Below are 27689 nucleotides of genomic sequence, written 5' to 3'. Positions count from 1 at the left end.
CCCACCACCATAATGTTTTACCTCTCTTCGGAAATGTATGTCAAGCGTACGTTCAAAAAGCGTCTGTAAACCTGAAAGTGCAGACAGAGTGTGTTTTCTTGAGCAGAAGCGGTGTGTGTTGTACCTTGGGTAACCTCTCGGGGTCTCCGGGGTGGCGCGGGATCACCTTCTGTAGCCTCTGGAAGCCGTAGTCTATGGTGGGTTCATTGAGAGCTGCAGGAGGAACACAGAAGAGGAGCGTTATTAGATTAAACGCTCAGAAACACGCCTGTGTGTGTGTGTGTGTGTCTGTGTGTGTGTGTGTGTGTGTGTATAAACAACTCCACTCCTCAAAGTCAGAGTGCAAGACGTGTTGATCCAGAGATGAGTCCTGTTACAATTTCACTTTAGTTGGGTCAAAATGTTCTGCTGTTGCTTTGTTTGAAATATTTGGTCCCCACAAGTGTTGAATACCGAGCATATACACATGCAAACACACAAAAACACACACACACACCTGCATTTACCCATAAGTATACACACACATGCATATATACGCAAGTATGCACATGCACACACACGCACACAAACACACACATACACACATAAATGCGCACACACATGAGCATACATGTACACATACACATGCAAGTATGCACATGCACACTCATATATGCACACACAAACACACATGCAGGCACATACAAATGCTTACATATGCACACATGTAAACGCACAAATGCACACACACAATTGTAAACACACACACTCATAGCACACACAATTGTAAATGCATGCATACACACACATAAATGCACGTACGATTGAAAACACAAGTACACACACACACACACAAACACACACCCAGACACATGTGCAAACACAAATGAGCACACACTAACACAAATACACACATCCGTACACAAACACACATACAGGCACACACAAATGCTCACATACGCACACACTCACACAAATGCGCACACACAATTGTAAACGCATACACACTCATAACCGCACACACATAAACACACACAATTGTAAACACAAGTACACACACACACACACACACACACATGCAAACACAAATGCGCAAACACTAACACAAATACACACACACCCGTACACAAACACACATGCAGGCACACACAAATGCTCACATACGCACACACTCACACAAATGCGCGCACACACAATCGTAAACGCATACACACTCATAAGCGCACACACATAAGCACACACAATTGTAAACGCATACACACTCATAACCGCACACACAAACACACAATTGTAAACACAAGTACACACACACACAAACACACACACGTGCAAACACAAATGCGCAAACACTAACACAAATACACACACACCCGTACACACACACACACACACATAGGCACACACAAATGCTCACATACACACACACTTACACAAATGCACACACACAATTGTAAAAACACATACAAACTCATAACTGCACACACATAAACACACACAATTGTAAACACAAGTACACACACACACACACACACACACATGCAAACACAAATGCGCAAACACTAACACAAATACACACACACCCGTACACAAACACACATGCAGGCACACACAAATGCTCACATACGCACACACTCACACAAATGCGCGCACACACAATCGTAAACGCATACACACTCATAAGCGCACACACATAAGCACACACAATTGTAAACGCATACACACTCATAACCGCACACACAAACACACAATTGTAAACACAAGTACACACACACACAAACACACACACGTGCAAACACAAATGCGCAAACACTAACACAAATACACACACACCCGTACACACACACACACACACATAGGCACACACAAATGCTCACATACACACACACTTACACAAATGCACACACACAATTGTAAAAACACATACAAACTCATAACTGCACACACATAAGCGCACACAATTGTAAACGCATACACACTCAGTCACACACACAAGCGCATACATACACACAGATAAATGCACACACAATAGTAAACGCATACACACTCATAACCACACACACACAAACGCAAAAGCAAGTATGCACATACACGCACAAAAATGCACACACAATTTTAAACACAAGTACATACACACACACACACCCAGACAAACTACAAACACAAATCCGCACACACTAACACAAATACACACACACTCGTACACAAACACACTTGCAGGCACACACAAATGCTCACATACGCACACACTCACACAAATGCGCACACACAATTGTAAACGCATACACACTAATAACCGCACATACATAAACACACACAATTGTAAACACATACACACTCATAGTCGCACACACATATATGCACACACAATAGTGAACGCATACACACTCATAACAGCACACACATATATGCACACACAATAGTGAACGCATACACACTCATAACAGCACACACAAACGCAAAAGCAAGTATGCATATAAATGCACACAAAATTGTAAACACAAGTACACACACAAACACGTGCAAACACAAATGTGCACACACACACACACACACAAAACACACACACACACACACTTTTAAGACACTGTGTCAAGTTAAAAGAATTCCGGCATTTACACACATCACTCCTCATCACTGTCAGATCTAAAGCAATGGACCAATCAGAACAACTTAGAGGCGGGGCTATCCTTACAACATTAGCATATCTGTGTTTGGTTTGACATCAGGGCAGAGGAGGCTCTTCCCTTTATAAGAATAATTCCTGAGCGCATGTTTACACACAAACACACACAGTTGGTGAACGTCCTCTCAGACGCGGCAGTGCGTGTGCGTTTGTCCCTGTACATTTGTTCTGACGCCGTTCCCCGTGGCCTGACTTTGTGTTATGAAGTGTTTAGCGAAGCCCTCTGGCCTTCCCCTGCTTCGTTATTCCCAAACTCTAACCTTTCCTGCCTAATTCAATTCCTCAGCTCTGCTCACGCTATATTTCATTCTCCGCACCTCCGCTTAGCCTCTCTTCCCCATCTCGCCGCGCCAGAAAAGAAACACCCGGAAAGCAGTTAGGGAGATATTCCTCCATAATCAAGCCCATTAATCATAAAAGGCTGTCAAATTTGACTTTGGGGACAATTTGTCAGCCTTCTTGCCCGGTCCGCTTTTGTCACCGTTGCCTCTTGTATTCGGTAAGGATGATTGACAGTCCAAATGCTAGCGAGTAGAATACCTAGTTTGCACTAATATGCATAAGCGGTGCTTTCATGAATAAGAATAAGGCGTCTGCGCAGGAGCCGGGGCCTCTTTTCAAAGGGCCCGCTGCTGTTTGTCGTGCGCCGCAAATAGATGTTATTACCATTATAACAATATTTGTTTTCTTTCCTCGGGAATGGGTCTCGGAGAGCTGCTAAATCAAATTTGTTTGAGCGGCTCTGTAGGAGAAACGAGTGACAGCCGGAGCAGGAGGGGCCCGGGGCCGACAGGAGACTCTCAAACTGAGGAGCCAAGAGTCAAGAGATTCAGCATCAAGTGTGAGCAAAACACAAGGAGTTTACAAGAGCTCAGGGTACATACATGCATATCTATACATCAATACAAGAGGACTGGAGGATATTTAAAGAGACAGTACACCCCAAAATTTAATTCAGTCATCATTTGCAATGGAAAGCTTTGAAGCCGCACTGAAAACACTGATGACTGCTGCAAACAATTTATATGTGTAGAATTAAAACAGACAAACTCACTGTAGTAATTCAGTTACTCATTTTCTTTTCGGCTCAGTCGCTTTATTAATCTGGGGTTGCCACAGTGGAATGAACCGCCAACTTATCCAGCACATTTTAAGCAGCGGATGCCCTTCCAGCTGCAACCCATCTCTGGGAAACATTCACACACAGTCATACACTAAGGACACATTTAGTCTACCCAATTCAACTATAGCACGTGTTTGGACTGTGGGGGAAACCGGAGCACACAGAGGAAACCCACGCGAAAACGAGCGAACACACAAATAAATGAACAAACAAGAAGGAAATTATGGACAACAAGCTAAACAACGAACGAATGCAAGAAAACAAATGAATGAATGAAATTAATAAAAAAAATTAATGATAGAAAATATTGACGAAAAAAGAACATGAACGAACGAACAAACAAATAAACAAGAGGAAAATTTGAACAAGCTCAAGAACAAACGAAATAGAGAAAACAAAAAAATAAATAAAACAAACAAACGAACAAAAAAATTTACAAAAAAAAAATAACGAAAAAAGAAAACGAGCAGGAGGGGCCCGGGGCCGACAGGAGAATCTCAAACTGAGGAGCCAAGAGTCAAGAGATTCAGAATCAAGTGTGAGCAAAACACAAGGAGTTTACAAGAGCTCAGGGTACATACATGCATATCTATACATCAATACAAGAGGACTGGAGGATATTTAAAGAGACAGTACACCCCAAAACTTAATTCAGTCATCATTTGCAATGGAAAGCTTTGAAGCCGCACTGAAAACACTGATGACTGCTGCAAACAATTTATATGTGTAGAATTAAAACAGACAAACTCACTGTAGTAATTCAGTTACTCATTTTCTTTTCGGCTCAGTCGCTTTATTAATCAGGGGTCGCCACAGTGGAATGAACCGCCAACTTATCCAGCACGTTTTTACGCAGTGGACGCCCTTCCAGCTGCAACCCATCTCTGGGAAACATCCACACACACTCATAAACTAAGGACACATTTAGTCTACCCAATTCAACTATAGCACATGTGTTTGGACTGTGGGGGAAACCGGAGCACACAGAGGAAACCCATGCGAAAACAAACAAACACACGAATAAATGAACAAACAAGAAGGAAATTATGAACAACAAGCTAAAGAACGAACGAATGCAAGAAAACAAATGAATGAATGAAATTAATAAAAAAAAATTAATGATAGAAAATATTAACGAAAAAAGAACATGAACGAACGAACAAACAAATAAACAAGAGGAAAATTTGAACAAGCTCAAGAACAAACGAAATAGAGAAAACAAAAAAATAAATGAAACAAACAACCGAACAAAAAAATTTACAAAAAAAAATAACGAAAAAAGAAAACGAGCAGGAGGGGCCCGGGGCCGACAGGAGAATCTTAAACTGAGGAGCCAAGAGTCAAGAGATTCAGCATCAAGTGTGAGCAAATCACAAGGAGTTTACAAGAGCTCAGGGTACATACATGCATATCTATACATCAATACAAGAGGACTGGAGGATATTTAAAGAGACAGTACACCCCAAAACTTAATTCAGTCATCATTTGCAATGGAAAGCTTTGAAACCGCACTGAAAACACTGATGACTGCTGCAAACAATTTATATGTGTAGAATTAAAACAGACAAACTCACTGTAGTAATTCAGTTACTCATTTTCTTTTCGGCTCAGTCGCTTTATTAATCAGGGGTCGTCACAGTGGAATGAACCGCCAACTTATCCAGCACGTTTTTACGCAGTGGACGCCCTTCCAGCTGCAACCCATCTCTGGGAAACATCCACACACACTCATAAACTAAGGACAATTTAGTCTACCCAATTCAACTATAGCACGTGTTTGGACTGTGGGGGAAACCGGAGCACACGGAGGAAACCCACGCGAAAACGAGCGAACACACGAATAAATGAACAAACAAGAAGGAAATTACGAACAACAAGCTAAACAACGAACGAATGCAAGAAAACAAATGAATGAATGAAATTAACCAAAAAATTATTGAAAGAAAAAATGTACAAAAAAAGAAAATGAACAAATGAACAAACAAACAAGAGGAAAATTTGAACAAAAAAAGCTGAGGAACGAACGAAAGAGAGAAAACAAATGAAGGAATGAAACAAACAAACGAACGGAAAAAAAAATAACGATAAAAGAAAACGAGCAGGAGGGGGAAGGGGCCGACCGGAGAATCTCAAACTGAGGAGCCAAGAATGGAATTAAAACAAACAAACTCACTGTAGTAATTCAATTATTCATTTTCTTGTCGGCTTAGTCCCTTTATTAATCAGGGGTCACCACAGTGGAATGAACCGCCAACTTATCTAGCACGTTTTTACGCAGTGGACGCCCTTCCAGCCGCAATCTATCTCTGGGAAACATCCACATGCACTCATTCACACTCATACACTGAGGACAATTTTAGCCTACCCAATTCAACTATAGCGCATGTCTTTGGACTGTAGGGGAAACTGAAGCACCCGGAAGAAACCCACAAGAATGCAGGGAGAACATGCAAACTCCACACAGAAATGCCAACTGATCCAGTCGAGGCTCGAACCAGCGACCTTCTTGTGCTTAATAATAATACAATAAAATGTAAAAAGTAAACAATAAAATGATGGGTGGCGCAGTGGGTAGCGCTGTCGCCTCACAACAAGAAGGTTGCAGGTTCGAGCCTCAGCTTGGTCAGTTGGTGTTTCTGTGTGTGAATGCATGTGTATGAGTTTTCCCAGTAATGGGTTGCAACTAGAAGAGCATCCGCCGTGTGAAACATATGCTGGATAAGTTGGCGGTTCATTCCGCTGTGGCGAGTCCTGATTAATAAAGGGACTAAGCCGAAAACAAAGTGAATGAATGAAAGAAAAATGTAGTTTATGTGCAATATGTGCACTGCTGACTGTTTTGACTGCTCAAACAAGAAATTAAAATATGCAAAGTGGGGGAAATAAGTAGTGAACACTTCACTGTTTTCTCAGAATACATATTTCTAAAGGTGCCGTTAACTTATTAGCTAATTATAAATTATCAACTAATTAGTTTAGAAATTAAGTTCTGCATAAAGGTGCAAGAAAAAGTATGAACAGATGAAGAAAGGGAGGTGTAATCCGGCAGTGAAGGCTCAGACAGCAGCTGAAATCTCTCAGTAGTTCTTCAGCAAGCCTCTGCCCTTCCTCAGTGTACATGAACATCAGCTGCTTCAGTCCAACATCTACATCAGCAGGAGGATGAAGATCAAACCATTTCAGCAAGACAATAATCCAAAACACAGCCAAGGAGACTCTAAGATGCTTTCAGAGAAAGAAGATCAAGCTGTAGAATGGCCCAGCCAATCACCTGAACCGAATCCAATAGAGAACACAGAATAAAGCTCAGATTTGATAGACGAGACCCACAGAAGCATCAAGATTTACACACTCTGTTGAAGTCTGTGCAATGCATGTGACGTCATTCTCCATATGAGAGGCGTCTTTAAGCTGCAGCACCAAAGAAAGCCTTTTATATAAAGCATTAAACACATTTCAGTAGTTCAGCACTTTCTCCTGGTGTCGCTCCATTCTTATCACACACAACTCCTTTATCAGATTCATTTTGTTTTGTTTTTATGTTTGCGTTGTTTGGATTTTGATCAAAATCTGCTTCAATTCCATGTCAGCGGCTCCTTTAGGAAAACACATGACAGTGTGTTCAATACTTATTTTCCCTGCTGTATGTACAAACATTGAGGCTACTCTATTAAAAGGTCCCGTGAAATTAAAATAAAGAGCTTTAGATGTTAGTATCAGTAGCTGTGTTTCCATCCAAAAATGTGAATGAACTTTATGCGCAAAACTGGATTATCGCATAAAAGATGTGCGAATAAAGCAGCGTTTCCATCCAACGAGTCAAAGCGAACAATATCGACACTTCCTGATTAACTAGTGCTACATATCAACAGTACAAACTCAATTTGCTGCAGTAGGAATCTGATAGGTATCTTATAAATGACTTGCGCCTTAGAAGGCAATCCTGACACGCAGTGAACACAGAGTGGCGTTTGAAGGTGTCAGACGCGGAGCACAGACGCTCCTGATTCTGGAGGTGATTAATAATATAATAACACTAACACTAAAACCTTATACTTTTAATACTTAATACTAATACTTTTACCTTTTGTTCGGTAAAAGTGTTTCCATCGCAGTTTATGCGCATGTTTTCCTATCGAATAAAAAGTGCATCCTACTTAAATATGCGCATACGTTTTTTATGTGCATCATGGTGTTTCCATCAACCGTTTTTTATGCGCATATCCAAAAATCTTCATAAAAATAGGCTAGTTTACTCCAAAACAGGGACAAAATTCATGTTTCTAAGATATAGAACTGCTATAATCATGTAAAATCAGTAGTTTGTCTCTTCCACCATAATGGATCAACAGTTTTATTCATGTTTCACATCAAATCATAACCAATCAAATGCTCTCTACTGTCTGACATGCCCCGCCCCCTTTAAGACGCTTCTCATTGGCTGTTCATTTGATGCGCTTGAGCTCGACCTCTCTCACTGGCAGAGCTGTGATAAAACAAAACGCTATTGGCTGTTTTTAAAAAATGGGAGGAGCTACTCTATGTCTGTCTCTTCGTGTTTTGGTTGATGTCAAACATCGAATAAAACTGCATGTATATATATTTAAATAAATGGGTTATGTCTAGATGTTTTAGTGTGTAGAAAACAACTCTGATCAAACACTGCTGTGATTACTCTCAGAGAGAGAGAGAGAGATAAACCTGACATTATTTTCTTGTGTCATTTCTGGACAGTCTGCTATGCTATAATCAACACCATCTGGATATATAGTGTCAAGAAAAACTGAGAGAGAGAAGGAGAGAGAGAAGAGTGAGGAGAGATAAAGCGAGGATGGAAGAAAAGGAAATGAATGAAGGAGGAAAGGAAACAAGTGACGAAAGATAGAAATGAAGGAATGCAGAGGGAGGGGGAGAGGGAAAGAAACAGAATGAACGAAACCAAGAAAAGGAAAACAAGGAAGGAAGGAGAAGAGGAACATTAATAGAGGAACAGATTATTGAGGATATGAGGAGAAGGGAAATAAAGCCTCGCAACACAAACTAATGAACAAGAGGAAAGAAAGAAAGAAAGAAAGAAAGAAAGAAAGAAAGAAAGAAAGAAAGAAAGAAAGAAAGAAAGAAAGCAGAGAAATGCAGTAGGTGCAAAACAAGAAAAAAAACAATTAATTGAAGAATGAATGGAACAAACAAACCAATGAATGAATGAATGAAAAAATACAGAGAAAGAAAGAAAATATGAACAATAAACAAAAACACAACAAATTAACGGTAGCAGCAAAAAGAATACGTGAACGAAAAGAAAATTACAGAAAAACATGACAAAAAACAAGAAAGAAAAAAACAAAAGAAAAAAATTGAATGAATAAAAAAATGTGAACAAAATAAAGGAAAAAACAACCGGTTAAAGATAGTAATGAATGAAAGAATAAAAAAAGAGGAGATAAAATCACACATGAACATGAAAACAGTAAAAAAAAGAAAGAATGAATGAATGAATGAACAAAACAAGCTAAAGAACGTAAGAAAGAGAAAGAAAGAAAACAAATGAATGAATCAACAAACAAGTGAAAATATGAACAAAATAGAGAAAAAAATAAAAAAATGAACAAAATAAACAAAACAAAAAAGAAAACAAACAAACAAGTGAAGGAAAATATGAACAAAACAAGCTCAAGAACGAAAGAAAGAGAAAGAAAGAAAACAAATGAATGAATGAATGAATGAATGAATGAATGAATGAATGAATGAATGAAAATATGAACAAAACAAGCAAAATAAATAAAAAACAAATGAGTTAACAAACAAACGAAACAAGCAAAAAAATCAACATAAGCAAAATATCACATGATTAGTGTGAATAAACAAGTGAACAAAAACAAAGTGATAGAAGAAAGAATAAATGAAAGAATGAATGAATAAAAGAAAATGAACAAAACAAGCAAAAATAAAGAATTAAAGATAAACTAAAGAAAGAAAAACTGAAAAAATGAATGAATGAATGAATAATGAATGAATGAATGAATGAATGAATGAACAAGTAAAACAAAAAGTTAAAGGTAGTAATAAATGAAAGTGAACAAAAAGGAACATGAAAAAAACAAGAACAAAAGAAAGAAAGATTAAATAACCCTGATAAATAAAATATCAAAACACAAACAAACAAATTATTAGTGTGAATAAAAAACTGAACAAAAACAACAGAATGAATGAATGAATGAATGAATGAATGAATGAAAACAAAACAAGTTAACAAGTTTGTATCGACAAATAAATTTCATATATTTCAATAACATGAAAGAAAGTGAATGAACAAACAACCATAAACAATCCAAACACATGAACTGATTATTAGTGTCAAACGAACAATAGGAGAGAGGGATGAACGTGACAGAGAGAAAGAAAGAATGAGCTAAGACTAAAAGGAAAGAAGGGAGACACAAGAGCGTCCATGAGAGCAATTTCACAAAGCAATCCCATAAAACTTGCACTTTAATGAACCGTCAGACAGCAGGGGGGTGGGGGGGGGTCACCGTCTCTCCATCACACCCCCAAGAAATTAAGCCCATTACTTCTCTTATTAAAATCCCCCTGAACTTTGACCCCAGCGCCCCATTGGCTGCCTGCAGGGCCTCTGTCCTCTCAGCCAATCGATACGGCCAAGAAGTGGGAGTAATTGGAGAGTGCGCGTGTATGTGTGTGCGTGCGTGCTTGTGCGTGCGTGTGTGTGCGCGGGCCGAACCCTGACCCCGCCTGCATTACACAGCCCATATGAAGATAGATTGCCTGATTTAGTGTAAACATATGCTGCAATTCTAGCCATCAGTGCCACTTTCTCCGTCGTAATTTGTATTGATTTTTTTCTCTCCTCCCTTTTCCTCTCAGCCGTCCACGCGTCTTCGCTGTGGCTGACGTGCGATTGCGAAAAAGACAAAGATAATGCAGTTCGCTGAAGAGTCTGTGTGTGTGTGTGGAATAGAGGGATGTATATTTATTATTAATTTAATCATCTCCTTATTGCAGGCGCTGTGGGGCTGCGCGTCTCTTTTCTTTCTCTGGTTTGAAGGTTATGGCGGTCTCCGCTGAGATCTGCCCATGCTAAATAGAAGGAGGGTGAGGTAACAGTCAGAGATTAATATGATTTCCTCTGTCAGATGTCCAGTGGGATGAGACAAAACAATCAGACAAAAAAGATTTTCCTCATACGCTTGCATAACTTACGGGAGTCCTGGGAGGGAGCGCGGCATTATAGTTTCCTTTGTTTTTTATAATCATAACTTCATTTTAGTAATCTCAACGTATCACAAGTAGCATTCTCAATATCCCAACTTGATTTTTGTGTTCCTGATATAGTACAAGTAGTTTTCTTGTTATCACAACTTAATTTTTGTGATCTCAAATTTATAAAAAGTAATTTTCTAATTATTGCAACTTAATTTCTGCTCTAAATAAATCAACGGTTGTTTTGTAGTTTTAATTAAATTTTTTCTCGTCCTCTCAATATATCGAAAGTTTTTTCGTTGTCACAACTTAATTTTCACGTTCTAAAAGTATGAAAAATTGCTTCTTGTTAAAACGACTTAATTTTCAAATCATCACAACTTTATTTTAGATTCTCGACATATCAAAAGTGGGTTTTTTTGTCATTACAACTTAATTTTGTAATATCAGTGTATCAAATGTAGTTTTCTTGCTATTAAAACTTAATTTTCTCATTTTCTTGAAAAATCTAATGTAGTTTTCTAGTTATAACAACTAAATTTTCATGATCTCGACATATCAAGAGTAGTTTTCTCGTTATCACAACTTAATTTTTGTGATCTCGACATTTGTTTTCTTGCTAACACAACTTAATTTTGTCAAGATCTCAACATATCAAAAGCCAAAAGTAGTTTCCTTGTTATCACAACTTCATTTTAGTGTTCTTGACATATCAAACATAGTTTACTTGTTATCACAACTTAATTTTCTTGTTTTCTTGATAGATCAAATGTAGTTTTGTTGTTATTGCAACTTAATTTTAGTGACCTCGACACATCAAAAGTAGTTTTCTCATTATTACAACTTAATTCCTGTGTTCTCAACACATCTGAAGGTTTTTCTTTATAGCAACTTAATTTTAGTGATCTCAACAGCAAAATTTCTGTGATCTCAGTGTATCAAAGCATCTTCGACAAAGTAGCTAACCTAACCCCAGTACTCTTGACAAAAACTGTTGTTTTGTAGTTAGATTGAATTTTCTCATCATCTTAATATATCAAATGCTTTCTCGTTTCTATCACTCAATTTTCTTGTTATCTCTAGATATCAAAAGTTGCTTTGTCAATATAACAACTTAATTTTCTCATCTAAACATATCGAATTTTTTTTTTCTTATCACGACTTAATCTTAGAAATCTGCATATTTGTTTTTTCATTATCAATTGTGTCAGGATCATGACTTAAAAATTACTTTTCTTGTTATAATAAGTTAATTTTAGTTTTCTCAAACATATCAATAGTAGTTTTCTCATTATCACGACTTAATTTAATTGATCTCAGTATATCAAAAGTAGTTTTCTTATTATCACAACTTAATTTTAGTGTCCTCGACATATCAAGTGTTTTTTCGTTATCACATCTGAAGTGTTGTGATTTCAATTTATCAAAAGTATTTTTTTATCACAACTAAATTTTAGTGTTCTTGACACATCAATAGTACTTTTCTCGCTATCACAACTTAATTTTGGTGATGTCAGCATATCAAAAGTATTGTTTTGTTATCACAACTTAATTTAAGTTGTTCTTAACACATCAATAGTAGTTTTCTTGTTATCACGACGTAATTTTAGTGATGTCAGCATATTAAAAGTAGTTTTCTCGTTATCACGATTTAATTTTAGCGTTCTCAACAAAGTGTCTTTTCATTATCACAACTGAAGTTTTGTGATCTCAGTTTATCAAAAGTATTCTTGTTATCACAACTTAATTTTAGCGTTTGACACATCAGAAGTAGTTTTGTTGTAATCTCAACTTAATTTTCTTGTTATCTCAGCATATCAATAGTAGTTTTCTCGTTATCACAAATTTTCTCATTATTTAGACATATTAAAAGTTAATTTCTTGTTGTAACGAACTAACTTTCTCATCATCTCATCTTCTCATCTTTCTCATATCTCAGCAAATCAAAAGTAGTTTTATTGTTTGTAAATCTTAATGGACAGCCTTCACAAATCTGCCCAGTAAAGTATGGGGTGCCTCAAGGATCAGTTTTAGGCCCTTTACTGTTTACAATTTACATGCTACCTATGGGAGACATTATTAGAAGACATGTGATCAGCTTTCACTGCTATGCAGATGATACTCAATTATATATTTCCACTAAACCTGACGAGACGTCTGAACTTTCTAAACTAACTGAGTGTATCAAAGACATCAAAGACTGGATGACCAACAATTTTCTTCTCTTAAACTCAGACAAAACAGAATTATTACTTATTGGGCCTAAATCTTGCACACAGCAGATCTCGCAACTCAATTTACAATTAGAGGGATACAAAGTTAGCTTTAGCTCTACTATAAAAGATCTGGGTGTCATATTAGACAGCAATCTAACTTTTAAAAACCATATATCCCATGTCACAAAAACTGCCTTCTTTCATCTGAGAAATATCGCTAAATTACGAAATATGCTATCCATCTCAGATGCAGAAAAGCTAGTCCATGCTTTTATGACTTCGAGACTGGATTACTGTAATGCTCTATTTGCTGGCTGCCCAGCATCCTCTATTAACAAACTTCAATTAGTGCAAAATGCAGCAGCCAGAGTTCTGACCAGGTCTAGAAAATATGATCATATAACCCCAATTTTATCCTCCTTACACTGGCTGCCTGTTAAATTTCGTATTGAATTTAAAATATTACTTCTCACCTATAAAGCTCTAAATAATCTAGCTCCTGTTTATCTAACCAACCTTCTGTCTCGCTACGAACCAACTCGCTCCTTAAGATCTCAAAATTCAGGGCTTCTGGTAGTACCTAGAATAGCAAAATCAAGTAAAGGAGGTCGAGCCTTCTCTTTCATGGCTCCTACACTCTGGAATAGCCTTCCTGGTAATGTCCGAGGCTCAGACACACTCTCCCAGTTCAAAACTAGATTAAAGACCTATCTGTTTAGTAAAGCATACACTCAGTGCATCACCTAGCAGGTTCCACACTGGCTTCTACATCTTGCTTATATACACTATGAACAGCAGCTACGCTAATTATTCTCTTTATTCTCTATTTTCACCTGGGGATACTCATCCCGAGGTCCTCAGATTAGGCGGAGTCACTGATTGGATCCAAGACCAGCGACGTGATGATCCCAAGGATTCCATATCCGGGACCAGGCCATATCCTGAGCTGCTGCTGCGCTGATGGTCGTGGGGAGTGGAGAACATGAGTCTGATTCCAGCGACGCTCCAGGGACAGACGAGTCTTCATTGAGGCCATCTTCCAGCATAAACCACGGCGAATGAAGTTCTGCACAAGACTTTTGGCCAGCGGAGAAATTAAAATGGTCGTGCCCAACTGAGTCTGGTTCTCTCAAGGTTTTTTTTCTTCACTCCCATCAGGTGAAGTTTTTTTTTCCCTCTCCGCTGTCGCCACTGCCTCGCATGGTTCAGGATTGGTAGAGCTACGCATCGTTGAATTTGCTCTTCAGTGTTTGAACTCTCAGTAATGATTAAATCACACTGAACAGAGCTAAACTGAACTGAACTGAACTTAAACACTAAAACCTGAACCACACTGTTCCAGTTACTATGACCATTTATGTGAAGCTGCTTTGACACAATCTACATTGTAAAAGCGCTATACAAATAAAGCTGAATTGAATTGAATTGAATTGTTATCACAACTTAATTTTATTGACCTCGACATATCAAAAGTAGTTTTCTTGTTATCAAGACTTAATTTTTGTGATCTCAGCATATCAAAAGTAGTTTTCTCATTATCACAACTATATTTTTGTGTTCTTGATTTATCAAAAGTAGTTTTGTTGTAATTTCAACTTAATTTTCTTGTTATCTCAACATATCAATAGTAGTTTTCTCATTGTCACTAAGTTTCTCATTATTTCAACATATTAAATGTCTATTTCTTGCTGTAATTTCTTGCTATCAGAACATAATTTTAGTGATCTCAGCATATCAAAAGTAGTTTTCTTGTTATCACAACTTAATTTTAGTGTTTCCACAAATTAAGTGTTTTTTTTTTTGTAATCACAACTATAGTTTTGTGATCTAAGTTTTTTCAAAAGTATTTTTTATCACAACTTAATTTTAGTGTTCTCGACACATCAATAGTAGTTTTCACAACTTAAATTTTTGTGATCTCAGCATATCAAAATTAAGTTGTGGTGACAAAAATACTTTTGATATGCTGACATCACTAAAATTAAGTCCTGATAACAAGGAAACTACTATTGATGTGTTGAGAACACTAAAGTTAAGTTGTAATAACAAAACAATACTTTTGATATGTTGACATCACTTAACTTTAGTTGTGATAACGAAAAAACACTTGATATGTAGAGAATGCTAAAATTAAGTCTTTTTTTTTGTTATCAAGACTTAATTTTTGTGATCTCAACATATCAATAGTAGTTTTGTGATCTCAGTTTTTTCAAAAGTATTTTTATCACAAATTAATTTTAGTGTTCTCGACACATCAATAGTAGTTTTCTCATTATCACAACTTAATTTTAGTGTTCTCGACACATCAATAGTAGTTTTCTCATTATCACAACTTAATTTTTTGTGATCTCAGCATATCAAAATTAAGTTGTTGTGACAAAATACTTTTAATATGCTGACATCACTAAAATTAAGTCGTGATAACGAGAGAAATAGTTTTCTCGTTATCACAACTTAATTTCAGTGTTGACAGCATATCAAACGTATTTTTTTTATCACAACTTAATTTGAGCGTTTGACACATCAATATTAGTTTTCTCGTTATCATGACTTAATTTTTAGTGATCTCAGCATATCAAAAGTAGTTTTGTTGTAATCTCAACGTAATTTTCTTGTTATCTCAGCATATCAATAGGAGTTTTCCCGTTATCACAAATTTTCTCATTATTTCGACATATTAAAAGACTATTTCTTGTTGTAACAAACTTTCTCATCATCTCAAAAAATCAAAATTTGTTTTCTCATTATCACAACTTTTTGTAAATTAAGATTTCTTGTTACAACAACTTAATTTTAGTGATCACGTAAAAACGAGTTCACATGACAATGAATGTGGAGATCACAAGAAAATGCACTGCTAATCATGAGAAAACAAGAGAAATAACATTTGAGTGCATGCCCTCTTCTGACTTTCATTTATCTATATCTCTTACTGTTAGAACTGTGAGTGGAGACTACACCGTGTTTCCCATCATCATCATCGACACACATCAGAAATTCGGAGGAGCGTTTGACCTTTGGCCTCCGACATGCAGTTAACCTGCGCGCCGCACCTGCGTCTGTCCCCACATACGAGCTTGCATGAGCTCCATCTATCTAGCAAATTAGAGGTAGTGCGTGCAACTCTGAAATCAATCCCAGCATGCCTCTCTGCTCTTATTACACGCTCTGCAGAGGTCAGAGGTCAAATAGAGCTGACTGCGAAACCTCTCAGCTCATGATAGCCAGATGTAATGAGGCCAATGCTTACTAATATAACAGGAGTGTGATGAAGGGGATATATGAGCAGCATGAGGAGAGAATGTAGATTATTTAATTTGATTGTGCATATATACGCTCAAACTATACTATTATTAGTAGTAGTATTAGTAGTCATAGTAGTAGTAGTTGAAGTATTGTTGCCTTTTTTAATTTCTTTATAACCTGTTTAACACATTTCAATCTGTTCTTATTCTCTGTTTTTATTTTCTTGTACTTATACATATTTTATTTCTGTTTATGTAAAGCACTTTGAATTACCATTGTGTATGAAATGTGCTAATATAAACTTGACTTGCTTATTGATTTTGTCTTTGTTATGATTTTTGATATCATTATTACTGTTGTTGTTGCTGTTATTGTTCTTCATCTTCTTTATTATTATTATTGTTATTATTATTATTAATAATAATAATATTATTAGTGATCTTGAATTACAAATCCAGACATGCATTTAATTTGATTGTACTTCTATTCATTCAAACTACTAATATTATTACTATTATTGGTGTTGTAGGTGGTGGTGATGTTATTGTTATTACTAATAATATTATTGTTGTTGTTGTTGCTGTTATTGTTCTTTTTCTTGTTGTTATTATTACTATAAATACTTTAAGTTGTTGTTTACTATAATAATATTAATATTAATATTAATATTAATAATAATAATAATAATAATAATAATAATAATTACTATTATTATTGTTGTTGTTGTTGTTGTTGTTAATGTTATTCAAATTAATATTATTGTTGTTGTTGCTGTTATTAATGTTAATTTCTTCTTCTTTATTATTATTATTGTTGTTGTTGTTGTTGTTGCTATTAATAGTATTGTTGCAGGATTAATGTTTTCTTTTTATCATTACCATTTATTATTATTATTAATATTATTGTTGTTGTTGTTGTTGTTGTTATTACTATTAATATTATTGTTGTTGCTTATTATTATTATTATTATTATTTATTTTCATTTATTATTATTATTGTATTTTATTATTGTTAACTTTTTATTATAATTTTAATATTAATAATAATAATAATAATTATTATTATTATTATTATTATTATCATTATTATTATTATCGTTGTTGTTGTTTCTATTAATATTATTGCTGTTGTTGTTGCTTTTTATTATTATTATTATTATTATTTTTATTATTTATTATTATTGTTGTATTTTATTATTGTTAACTTTATTATAATTTTAATAATAATAATTATTGATATTGTTGTTGTTGTTGTTGTTGTTTCTATTAATATTATTGTTGTTGTTGCTTTTTATTATTATTATTATTATTATTATTGTATTTTATTATTGTTAACTTTTTCATAATTATTATTATTAATATTATTGTTGTTGTTGCTATTGTTCTTACATTTACATTTAGTCATTTAGCAGAAGCTTTTATCCAAAGCGACTTACAAATGAGGACAAGGAAGCAATTTACACGACTATAAGAGCAACAAAGAATAAGTGCTGTAGGCAAGTTTCAGGTCTGTAAAGTGTAAGAAGCAAAGCATTAGTAATTTATTTATTTATTTATTTATTTATTTATTTATTTTTCTGTGGTAGTTAGTGGAGGAGCCAGCGAGGGATTTACAGATTAGGAAGTGAAGTGGAGACTAAATAGTTGAGTTTTAAGTGGTTTCTTGAAAATAGCGAGTGACTTTGCCGTTCTGATGCAGTTAGGGAGTTCATTCCACCAACTGGGCAGATTGAATGCGAGAGTTCGGGAAAGTGATTTCTTCCCTCTTTGGGATGGAACCACGAGGCGACGTTCATTCACAGAACGCAAGTTTCTGGAGGACACATACATCTGCAGAAGTGTGAGCAGATAAGAAGGAGCAAAGCCAGAAGTCACTTTGTAGGCAAACATCAGAGCTTTGAATTTGATGCAAGCAGCAACTGGCAGCCAGTGCAAACGGATGAGCAGCGGAGTGACATGTGCTCGTTTAGCTTCATTAAAGACCACTCGTGCTGCTGCTTTCTGGAGCAGCTGAAGAGGTTTGATAGAGTTAGCTGGAAGCCCGGCTAGGAGAGAGTTGCAATAGTCCAGTCTGTTCAGTTCTTGTTGTTGTTATTACTATAATAATATTAATAATAATAATTACCATAATTGTTTTTGTTGTTGATGTTGTTATTGTTCTTTTTCTACTTCTTCTTCTTTATTCAAACTATTATTATTAGTAGTAGCATTATTATTATTATTATTATTATTATTATTATTATAGTAGTAGTAGTAGTAGTAGTAGTAGTAGTAGTAGTAGTAGTAGTAGTAGTAGTAGTGTGCTAATTTTTTGGCAATTTAACTTTAGATATGTGGTGTATATATGGTTTGTTGGCAATATCAGGCCGAGATGGAACTATTAAAAATATATCAAAATACTGAGGGAAAAACGCCTTTTAAGTTAATTAAATTCAACATTGTTTCTTTCAGAAAGGGAAAGCCCTGCTCAATAGTGGCCATCTCTCTATCTCATTAGCATAAACAGCAGTCCTGAGTGAGAAGCAGCTGTCTGTCCATTAGCCATTAGAGTGTTTGAGCTGCTGGAGATGATGACAGCATAGACTAAGAGGATTATAGATGTGGAGTTTTAGATGAACAGAGACAGGAGCCACATAGACTGACAGAAGCATGAAGCAGACACTAACACTCAATTACACATGCACACCTGACCAGCACTCACAACACAGCTACGTTTGTAGCTCCGCCCTCTTTTCAAATCTCATTTGAATTTAAAGTTAGTCACCAAAATGTGCTTCAAAACCTAAAAGGGTCAGTTTCAGAGAGCTGGAGAACATTATTTGTGTGCAGTTTTGAGCTCAAACTTCATTACTCACTCTAGATGCATTTTACATCCTGTATAAAAAGGCACCCTTTAAACTGTAGCAATGGTATTCAGCGTTGTCACCGTTAAATAAACCTACTACTAATGAAAAATGTCACACTGACTATAAAGCACACCATCAATTGACATTCTGAACGGCACACTGCATCCCAGCTCCACAAGCCATCATAGCACTTAATTTCCCAATAACCCGTCTCCCACCGACTGCATATACATCCAGCCCTGACTTGTTTACATCCATGCTCTGCGATGGGCTTACATCTATTTACCCTCCTCTGTTTTTCTATTTACATTCTCTCCGCTTTCCTCCATCTGATCATGTTTCCCGCTCCCTGATGGCGTTTTTAGGTGCTGTATGCATTGCCGTGATGCCGCGATTGTAAGCGTAGTCATGCCCCCCTAGGCCAAAATCAAAACTGCATATCGGCGTCATTCTGAGAGCGGCTATTCCCTCTAAACACAGACTGAACGATTTCAGATGGAGCCCTCGGCACATAGAAAACACTTGATCAAACCCTGCTCTGTCCATAGGAGGTGCATTGATGAAACGGGGAATTTGATACAGGTTCAGATTCCAATGCAACAGGCCTCCATTTCTCATTTTCATGAGCGGCTACAGTACGTGATGGATACGAGTGGCTCTTTCACCAGGAGAATATTGGAAAAATATGGCATTGCCTTATTTAGCCCTTTTCTATAGAGTTGAAGTCTATTTTTAATATTTCCCAAATGATGTTGAACAGATTAAGGAATTGTTCAAAGTGTTTCCTCTAATATCTGTTCTTCTGGAGAAAGTCTTATTTGTTTTATTTCGGCTAGAATAAAAGCAGTTTGTAATTGTTTTAAAGCCATTTTAAGGTCAATATTATTAGATTAGATTAGAATGTCTTTATTGTCCCTGAAGGGCAGTCAGGTTTACAGCAATAGCCGACAGTTGACAGCAACAAGTCACACTCAACAACATAAAAATAACAGTAAACAATAAAATTAATCATGGAGAAAAAATGAATATATAAATAAATAATAAAAAATAAAATAAATAAATAAATAAAATAAATGAATACATACATGTATAAATAAATAAATTAATAAATAAATAAATAAATAAAAATAAATACGTACATAGATAAATAAATAAATGAATGAATAAATAAATAAATAAATAAAATAAATACATACATACATAGATAAATAAATTAAAAATTAAAAATCAAAAATACATAAAAATAAATAGATAAATAAAAATAAATAAATAAATAAATAAATGAATAAATAAATAAATACATACATAGATAAATAAATAAATAAACAAAAAATACATAAACATAAATAGATAAATAAAAATAAATAAATAAATAAATAAATAAATAAATAAATAAATAAATAAATACATACATAGATAAATAAATAAACAAAAAAACATAAAAATAAATAGATAAATAAATATAAATAAATAAATAAATACATAAACCTTAATTAATAAATAAATACATACATACATACAAATGTTTAGTATGTTTAGTAACCCAACTGCAGTCGGAACAAATGAATACAAATATCTGTTGGACCGTGCCCGTCTAGAATAAGTATACCTTCTGCCTGATGGCAGGAGGCAAAACTTTAAATAAAGTGGGTGATTCTTATCTGCTAAAATGGACATCGCCTTCTTTATGTCTCTCTTCTCATACACTTGTCCAATACTATTAAGATTTGTGCCCAAGATCTTTTGAGATTGATGAACAATTTTTGAAAGTCTGTTTTTACTTGTCACACTCAAATTACCATACCAGCATATTCCAGCAAAAGTTAAGAGACTCAATAAAAGGCAAATAAAATAAGAAGAGGCCTATCCACAATAAATCCCTACACCTTCCTCCAGCAGAACAGTCTCTGATTTGCCTTTTTACAGATAAATTAGTGTTGGCCTGAAAGCTCCGTTTAGCATCCAAAATAGTGCCCAGGTATGTACTCACTCACTGTCTCAACAACAGTACCGCTTACAGTAGTAATAGTAGAAATGGTTACTGCAAAAACCAATAAGCATCTCTTTAGTTTTTGAGACATTAAGTTGTAAATATGAGTCTTTGCACCAAGCAACGAAGTTGTCCAACACCAGGCAAGAATCATCAGCATACTTAACTTAACTATATTCACATTTACTCTGACAGTCATTAGTGTGAAGTACAACCAATAGTGGTGACAAAACACAAAAGTTCACATTAACTAAGGCCCCGTTTACACTAGTGTGCTTTAGTTTTAAATTGGCGTTTAAGAATGAAAACAATCCACACTAGCATTTCACCCAGCGTTTCTGAACAACTCTCCGTCCACACCACAACACTGAAAACGCACATCACGTGAGCACACACACACACACACACTCTCTGAAATGCGCTACAGCATATCTACCCAAATGAGAGCTGTGCTAGTCGGACTGCTCATCAAGCATCTCCCGCTGGATCTAATATCACTATATTTAATAAACATCATATTTCATTCATCTTGTTGTCTTTTATCTAATGACATATTCCCTGACTTTGGTCATTGGAATATATTACTTGTTCTCAGGTAACGTGTTTTGGCTAAGTGCAAAGATAAGTTAATGATTAATGTAACCAGGTCGCCTACATTCCGTATATTGACTGATCGCTTGCCTTAATTTCCTATAATGTATAAACTTATTGTATGTTATACTTTTATAATGGCCATTATCGATTATTAACACTGACATTCAGCAAGAGAGAGGGTGTGTTTCGTGTTTTCACTGAAAATGTAAGGAGGCAGTGATGTTATAGGCTCTATTTTGTTATGAATATCCACACAGTGAAGATGACGCTCATATATGCAGCACGCCTCAACATTTCTGCTGTCTGATAAGTTGCTAATATCAAAATGAAAACAGGCAGTTCCTTCATGTTTTCATTTTATTGTTGAGAAAGTGAAACAACGTAGCCAGGATGATGTGAATGAGCTTATAAAGCACACTGTTCCCTTTCGACGATTTAAGTCTGTTTCCATATCAAACTCGTGAAGTCTGAACTCACAAGAAGAGGATGCAGGACTGAACTGTGTGTAATGTTAGGCTACTTAATATTGAGGAAAAGCCCCAATCAGAGAGGAGAATATCGGCAGCCCCGCCTCCGTTTTCAGATGTCTCCGTTTTCCCTCATCCACACCGAGACGGAGCAGCAGCGCTTTAAAATGAAAACGGCCTCTCCAGTGCTTACAAAACGCTCCGTTTTCGATGCTCGAAAACTCCGGCGTAGTGTTGACAAAAGGCGTAACCGTAGCAAAACTTATGCGTTTTAAAACTAAAACACATGAGTGTAAACGGGGCCTAATAATGACACCTTATTGACTCTATATTTTGTGTCTAAAATTAGGGGCGAGGCAGTGGCGCAGTAGGTAGTGCTGTCGCCTCACAGCAAGAAAGTCACTGGTTCGAACCTCGGCTCAGATGGCGTTTCTGTGTGGAGTTTGCATGTTCTCCCTGCGTTCGTGTAGGTTTCCTCCGGTTTCCCCCACAGTCCAAACACATGTGGTACAGGTGAATTGGGTAGGCTAAATTGTCCGTAGTGTATGAGTGTGTGTGTGAATGTGTTTGTGTGGATGTTTCCCAGAGATGGGTTGCGGCTGGAAGGGCATCCGCTGGGTAAAAACTTGCTGGATAAGTTGGTGGTTCATTCTGCTGTGGCGACCCCGGATTAATAAAGGGACTAGGTCTACAAGAAAATGAATGAATGAATGAACTCCTGACATTCACACAAAGTCAAAAATACAGATAATAAACATTCGCTCTATGATGAACTCCACAGGGCTCATGGGTTCAGAATAGTTTTGATCATCTATAACCCAAAGTCAGCATTGCACATTTTGTGATGTGGCTATTGTGGATGTGCACATTCTGCTTTATGGATGCTGACACCATATACTGTGCAGCACACTTACTCTAAGATCGCAGTGCAACTCTTTAGGGGGAAGACATTTACAGACGCACAACGGGAGCAGGCCATTTGTTTTGCCGTCGCCCGATCTGGCTTGTTGACATACGTATGAAGACCCCCTGTTGCGCGCCATTGATTTCGACCCATCCATCGCCTCTTTGTCCTCGTGCCAGAAAGGTCAACGCACGTGGAAACTGCTGGAAAAAATCAGAATCTGCTCCTTCGCGAAGGAGTAGCACAAGAAGAGAGATTCAAAGTGCGAGTTGTGATCAATCATTACGGGCCGCTCCCCCATCCCTAACCCCTGAAACCCCCAAACACTCCTCCCGGATCGATCCTCATAGAAATTTCATGAACTTTAAACTGTGATTGACAGTAGAGGCAGGGCTGCTTTAAAGTGGAGAGCCACCAGGGAAGATGAAGAGAAACCCGGCGCAGACTCTTCAAACACACACAGACTCCCCAAAACCACACACTTTTAATTACGACTGGAACGTGGCTTCTCTGTTATGGCAGCAATTAGGAAAGATGAGCTAAGCTGGTTTACCCCTGTGTGACACCCAAACACTGTCTGGCTTTCTAGGAGGCAGATCACGATCAACAAATGATCCGCGCTTTTGTTCAGACGATATGATAACTCTTCCCTTGCTTTGTGTTTTCATCACGGGCATCATTTTTTAAGATTTTCACCAACATTTGAGGATCATCAGAATTTATTAGGTATGAACATATGAGAATATTACATAACAAAATAAAGACCCAATCTGTCTTTGTGTGTTCATGTTTTATCACCATTTAAATGCAGATATATTTCAATGTTTTTAAAGTATGATTTTAAGCAAACAATGCACACAAGACAAGTTCTTCACAAGAAGTGCATGCTTAAGATATAATATAACTTCATGCTTAAGTTATATTAAGTGCATGCTTAAGATATAATAGACTCACAGACTTTGAAGTCAGAATTATTAGCCCCCCTGAATTATTAGCACCCATTTATTTTTTCCCCAATTTCTGTTTAATGGAGGGAAGATTGTTTCAGCACATTTCTAAGCATTATAGTTTTAATAACTTATTTCTAATAACTGATTTATTTTATCTTTGTCATGATGACAGTAAATAATATTAGACTTGATATTTTTCAAGACACTTCTGTCCAGCTAAAAGTGACATTTAAAGGCTTCACTAGGTTAATAAGGTGAATTAGGCAGGTTGGGGTAATTAGGCAAGTCATTGTATAATGATGGTTTGTTCTGTAGATTAAAAAAAAATTTGCTTAACCCCTTTAAGCTAATTTTTAATATATTTTCTTATATTATTTTCTAATAATTTTGTCCCAAAAATGTTTTTAAAAAAATTAATAACTGCTTTTAATCTAGCCGAAATAAAAGAAATAAGACTTTATCCAGAAGAAAAAATATTATCAGACATACTGTGAACATTTCCTTGCTCTGTTAAAAATAATTTGGGAAATATTTAAAAAAATAAAATAAAATCAATAGGGGGCTAATAATTCTGACTTCAACTGTGTATATATATATATATATATATATATATATATATATCAGGACCACACTTGAAACCAAGGGGTAAGAACATTTCCCAGAATGCACCAGCCACAGTGGCCCGGAAGAAAACCCGGAAGTAATGAGATCCACAAATTAGTATTTTTTGTCATTATTACGAATTTTTACGACAAACAAACATGTGTTTTAATATATTCATAACTGCGTTTGTGTTTTACCGTCATGCCTTAAAAAAACGCAAAACAAAAAAAAAAAACGCTAAATTTCGCAATCTATAATCCCTATTAAAAACTCCTGTACAGCAGTCCCACAGCATTCTGACACTCGAATACCCTGTCAGTGATGTCTAGCGGCTGTCAATGAGCTGTTTACAGTGTCTGCTATAATGTTAACGTTGTTTTTGGTGCGTTTACATTAATGAATATGGCCACTGTGTGAATGCACAGTACAGTTACGATCTTATTGCCACATTAGATCTTTATGATAACATAATATCTGCCTTCAGTGATTTCCTGAAGATAAATAACAATAAAAAACACAACTGGAATAACTCCAGCAGTCGCCATCGTCTGATCTCACATGAAGCATCAGATCGCGAGGACATACATTTGATGACGTGTGCAGGTGCTGTAGTGCTGTCCCAATTCTTAGGGTTAAATTTTGAAGGAAGGGGAAGGGGAATGGGTACACAATTAGAATTGGGATTAGGCCTAAATATCTAATTGCTTCAACTAAAATGAAGTTCACAGTACTCATATAGATTGGTTTAACTCAAATAGTTTGTAGCAGTCGGTTTCCTCAAATGGTTTGAGTTGCCGTAACTTTCTTACAGTACTCAGTTGGTTTGAGTTCTCCTTATTTATCAGGTATTACTGTGCTCAGATCGCTTCAAATGGGTTAAGTTCACAAACGACTCAAATGGGTTAAGTTTACAGAACTCATTAGGATTAGTTTTTGAATGTAAATGATTTGCTGCAATCAGTTTCCTCAAATGGATTGAGCTACAGTAATGTAAAAACAGTAATTATAGTGTGTTATTCACATTTCTGATTAAATTACAGTGTGATGGCCAACAATGTGTCCCCACATTAAACATGGTTTAAGTTACCTGTGGGATCCAGGATGGCATGGCTCAGTGCTCCAGATGGAGGTCCGGTTGCTTCCGCCTGACTAAACCAAAATACAAACTGGCTGAGGGGGGTGTTTGAATGTTTATTTCTTTACTTTTGTTTTTTAGTAGTATTTAAATTGCTAGTTTGTTTATACATTGGTTAATACATTGTAAGTGTATTATTTGACTATGTTTGGTGGTTGTTTTCTATTAGTTTGTGATGTTTAATTTCTTTTTCGTAATGGACTAGTCCCTGTCTTTTGTGTATTTAAGTCCCGTTTGTGTGTTTGAAGGGGGGGTCTGCTTTTCTTCTTCTCTTCGTTTGTTTGTTTGATTTGGTTATGTTTGTTTGCTTTAAGTCTAGATTTGGCTTTAATTTATTCAAATGCTTTAATTTGTAACTTTTGTTCATAATTAATAAATTAATTTTCTTTTGGAAACTTTGTGTTCGTTGCCCTTGACTGCTTGGTCCCTCACATATAGATTAATTGTGTTTTATTAATGCCCACCCCTACCCCAACCCTAAATCAGTCCTGTAAAAACAGTAGTTATACAGATAATTATTTATATTATTTAATAAACGACCCATTAAATTATATTTAATTACAGCTCCAATCTTTAACCCAACCCTCACTGTTATGTTGATTGATATTTATGCAGTGTATTCTTCATTTTATTAATTAAATCATCCATTAAATTGTATTTTACTAATGCCTATCCCTACCCAAACTGTAAATCCAACCCTCACAGTAATATAAAACAGTAATTATAGTGTATTAATTATATTATTTATTACATTACCAAATCAATCATATTTTATTAACATCTACCCCTACCCCAAACCCATTCCTACCCCTCACAGTACTGTAAAAACAGCCATTATTGTTGTACAGTAACTGTATTGGAGCTGTATCCCTTTTAGACTTCACCTCTCTCCTGTATATATGTGTAAATACTGAACATTTGCAGGGCAGAAACACTGAAGTGGCATTAACACACCGATCCCTCTCTATTTCTCTCCTCAGAGAGCGGCTGCTGATGCTGATTAGCGCGCGCATCCGTTTGCATTGCTGGCTAGATATGTTAATGATCTGCTGGATAATTGCCTCTGCAGCGGCTTGATTAAGTTGAGTGACACATCAAGGATAGCCATACTTCCCCCACCTGAGGAGCCGGTTATTATTGTGGAGTCACAGCCTAAAGTGTCCCCCTATGAAACCACTAATTATCCAGCGTTGGTTCCACAGGTCTCCTCTTTAAGAGGAAAGTGTCTCCTTTGATACTGATGTGAATCCCGTCTCTGTAGAGGATCCACATGTTTCCCTGGTGGAGAAAAACCCTCGGCAGCTCATCAGATGCTGTTCCTCCTCCTCTGTTATTCCACTGATCTTCTTTCCCTCTCGAGCACGCATGCAAAATGACTGACATTAATACAGCACGTTTGCTTTCGGGACTTCTTGTCGTGTCTGTAACTCTTTCGCTGCTATTGATGGGTGATTTCGCCAATTACGAGAAAACGCTTCATCGTCATTGAGTTTTTAATAAGATAATTCTGCCTCTGGAAAAGCTCAGATGATGATGTCGAGGTTTTGGAAGTTTCTAATTGACAACATTTGAGTTATTGTGAGGCACAACTGTAGAATAGTGTTGAAGGAAAAGCTCAAACACACTGCTTCCTTGTGTGACAACATGGAGAATCAACAAGCCAGAATCAACAACAAAGCCAGATTACCATTAGCTGAATGACACTGGGAAAAGAGTAATGTTTGGAGACATGTCCA

General features: G+C 36.3%; 1 protein-coding gene across 16 annotated transcripts in view; it reads right to left on the bottom strand.

Moving 5' to 3' along the window:
* The window catches only part of LOC100537342 (transcription factor COE3), a 269421-nt gene that overhangs the window by 41656 nt on the left and 200076 nt on the right, over nucleotides 1-27689 (bottom strand). For all 16 annotated transcript variants that reach the window (XM_087282044.1, XM_087282048.1, XM_087282045.1 and 13 more), the window contains one exon: nucleotides 125-213. In XM_087282044.1, coding sequence (XP_087138170.1) covers nucleotides 125-213 — 89 coding nt within the window. The remainder of the gene's footprint in view (nucleotides 1-124; nucleotides 214-27689) is intronic.

This window comes from Danio rerio, chromosome 14 (assembly GCF_052040795.2).
Source record: "Danio rerio strain M-AB ecotype USA chromosome 14, GRCz13ab, whole genome shotgun sequence".
Classification (NCBI taxonomy): domain Eukaryota; kingdom Metazoa; phylum Chordata; class Actinopteri; order Cypriniformes; family Danionidae; genus Danio; species Danio rerio.
The sequence above is the reverse complement of the archived record's forward strand: the minus strand, read 5'-3'. Positions and strand labels throughout refer to the sequence as shown.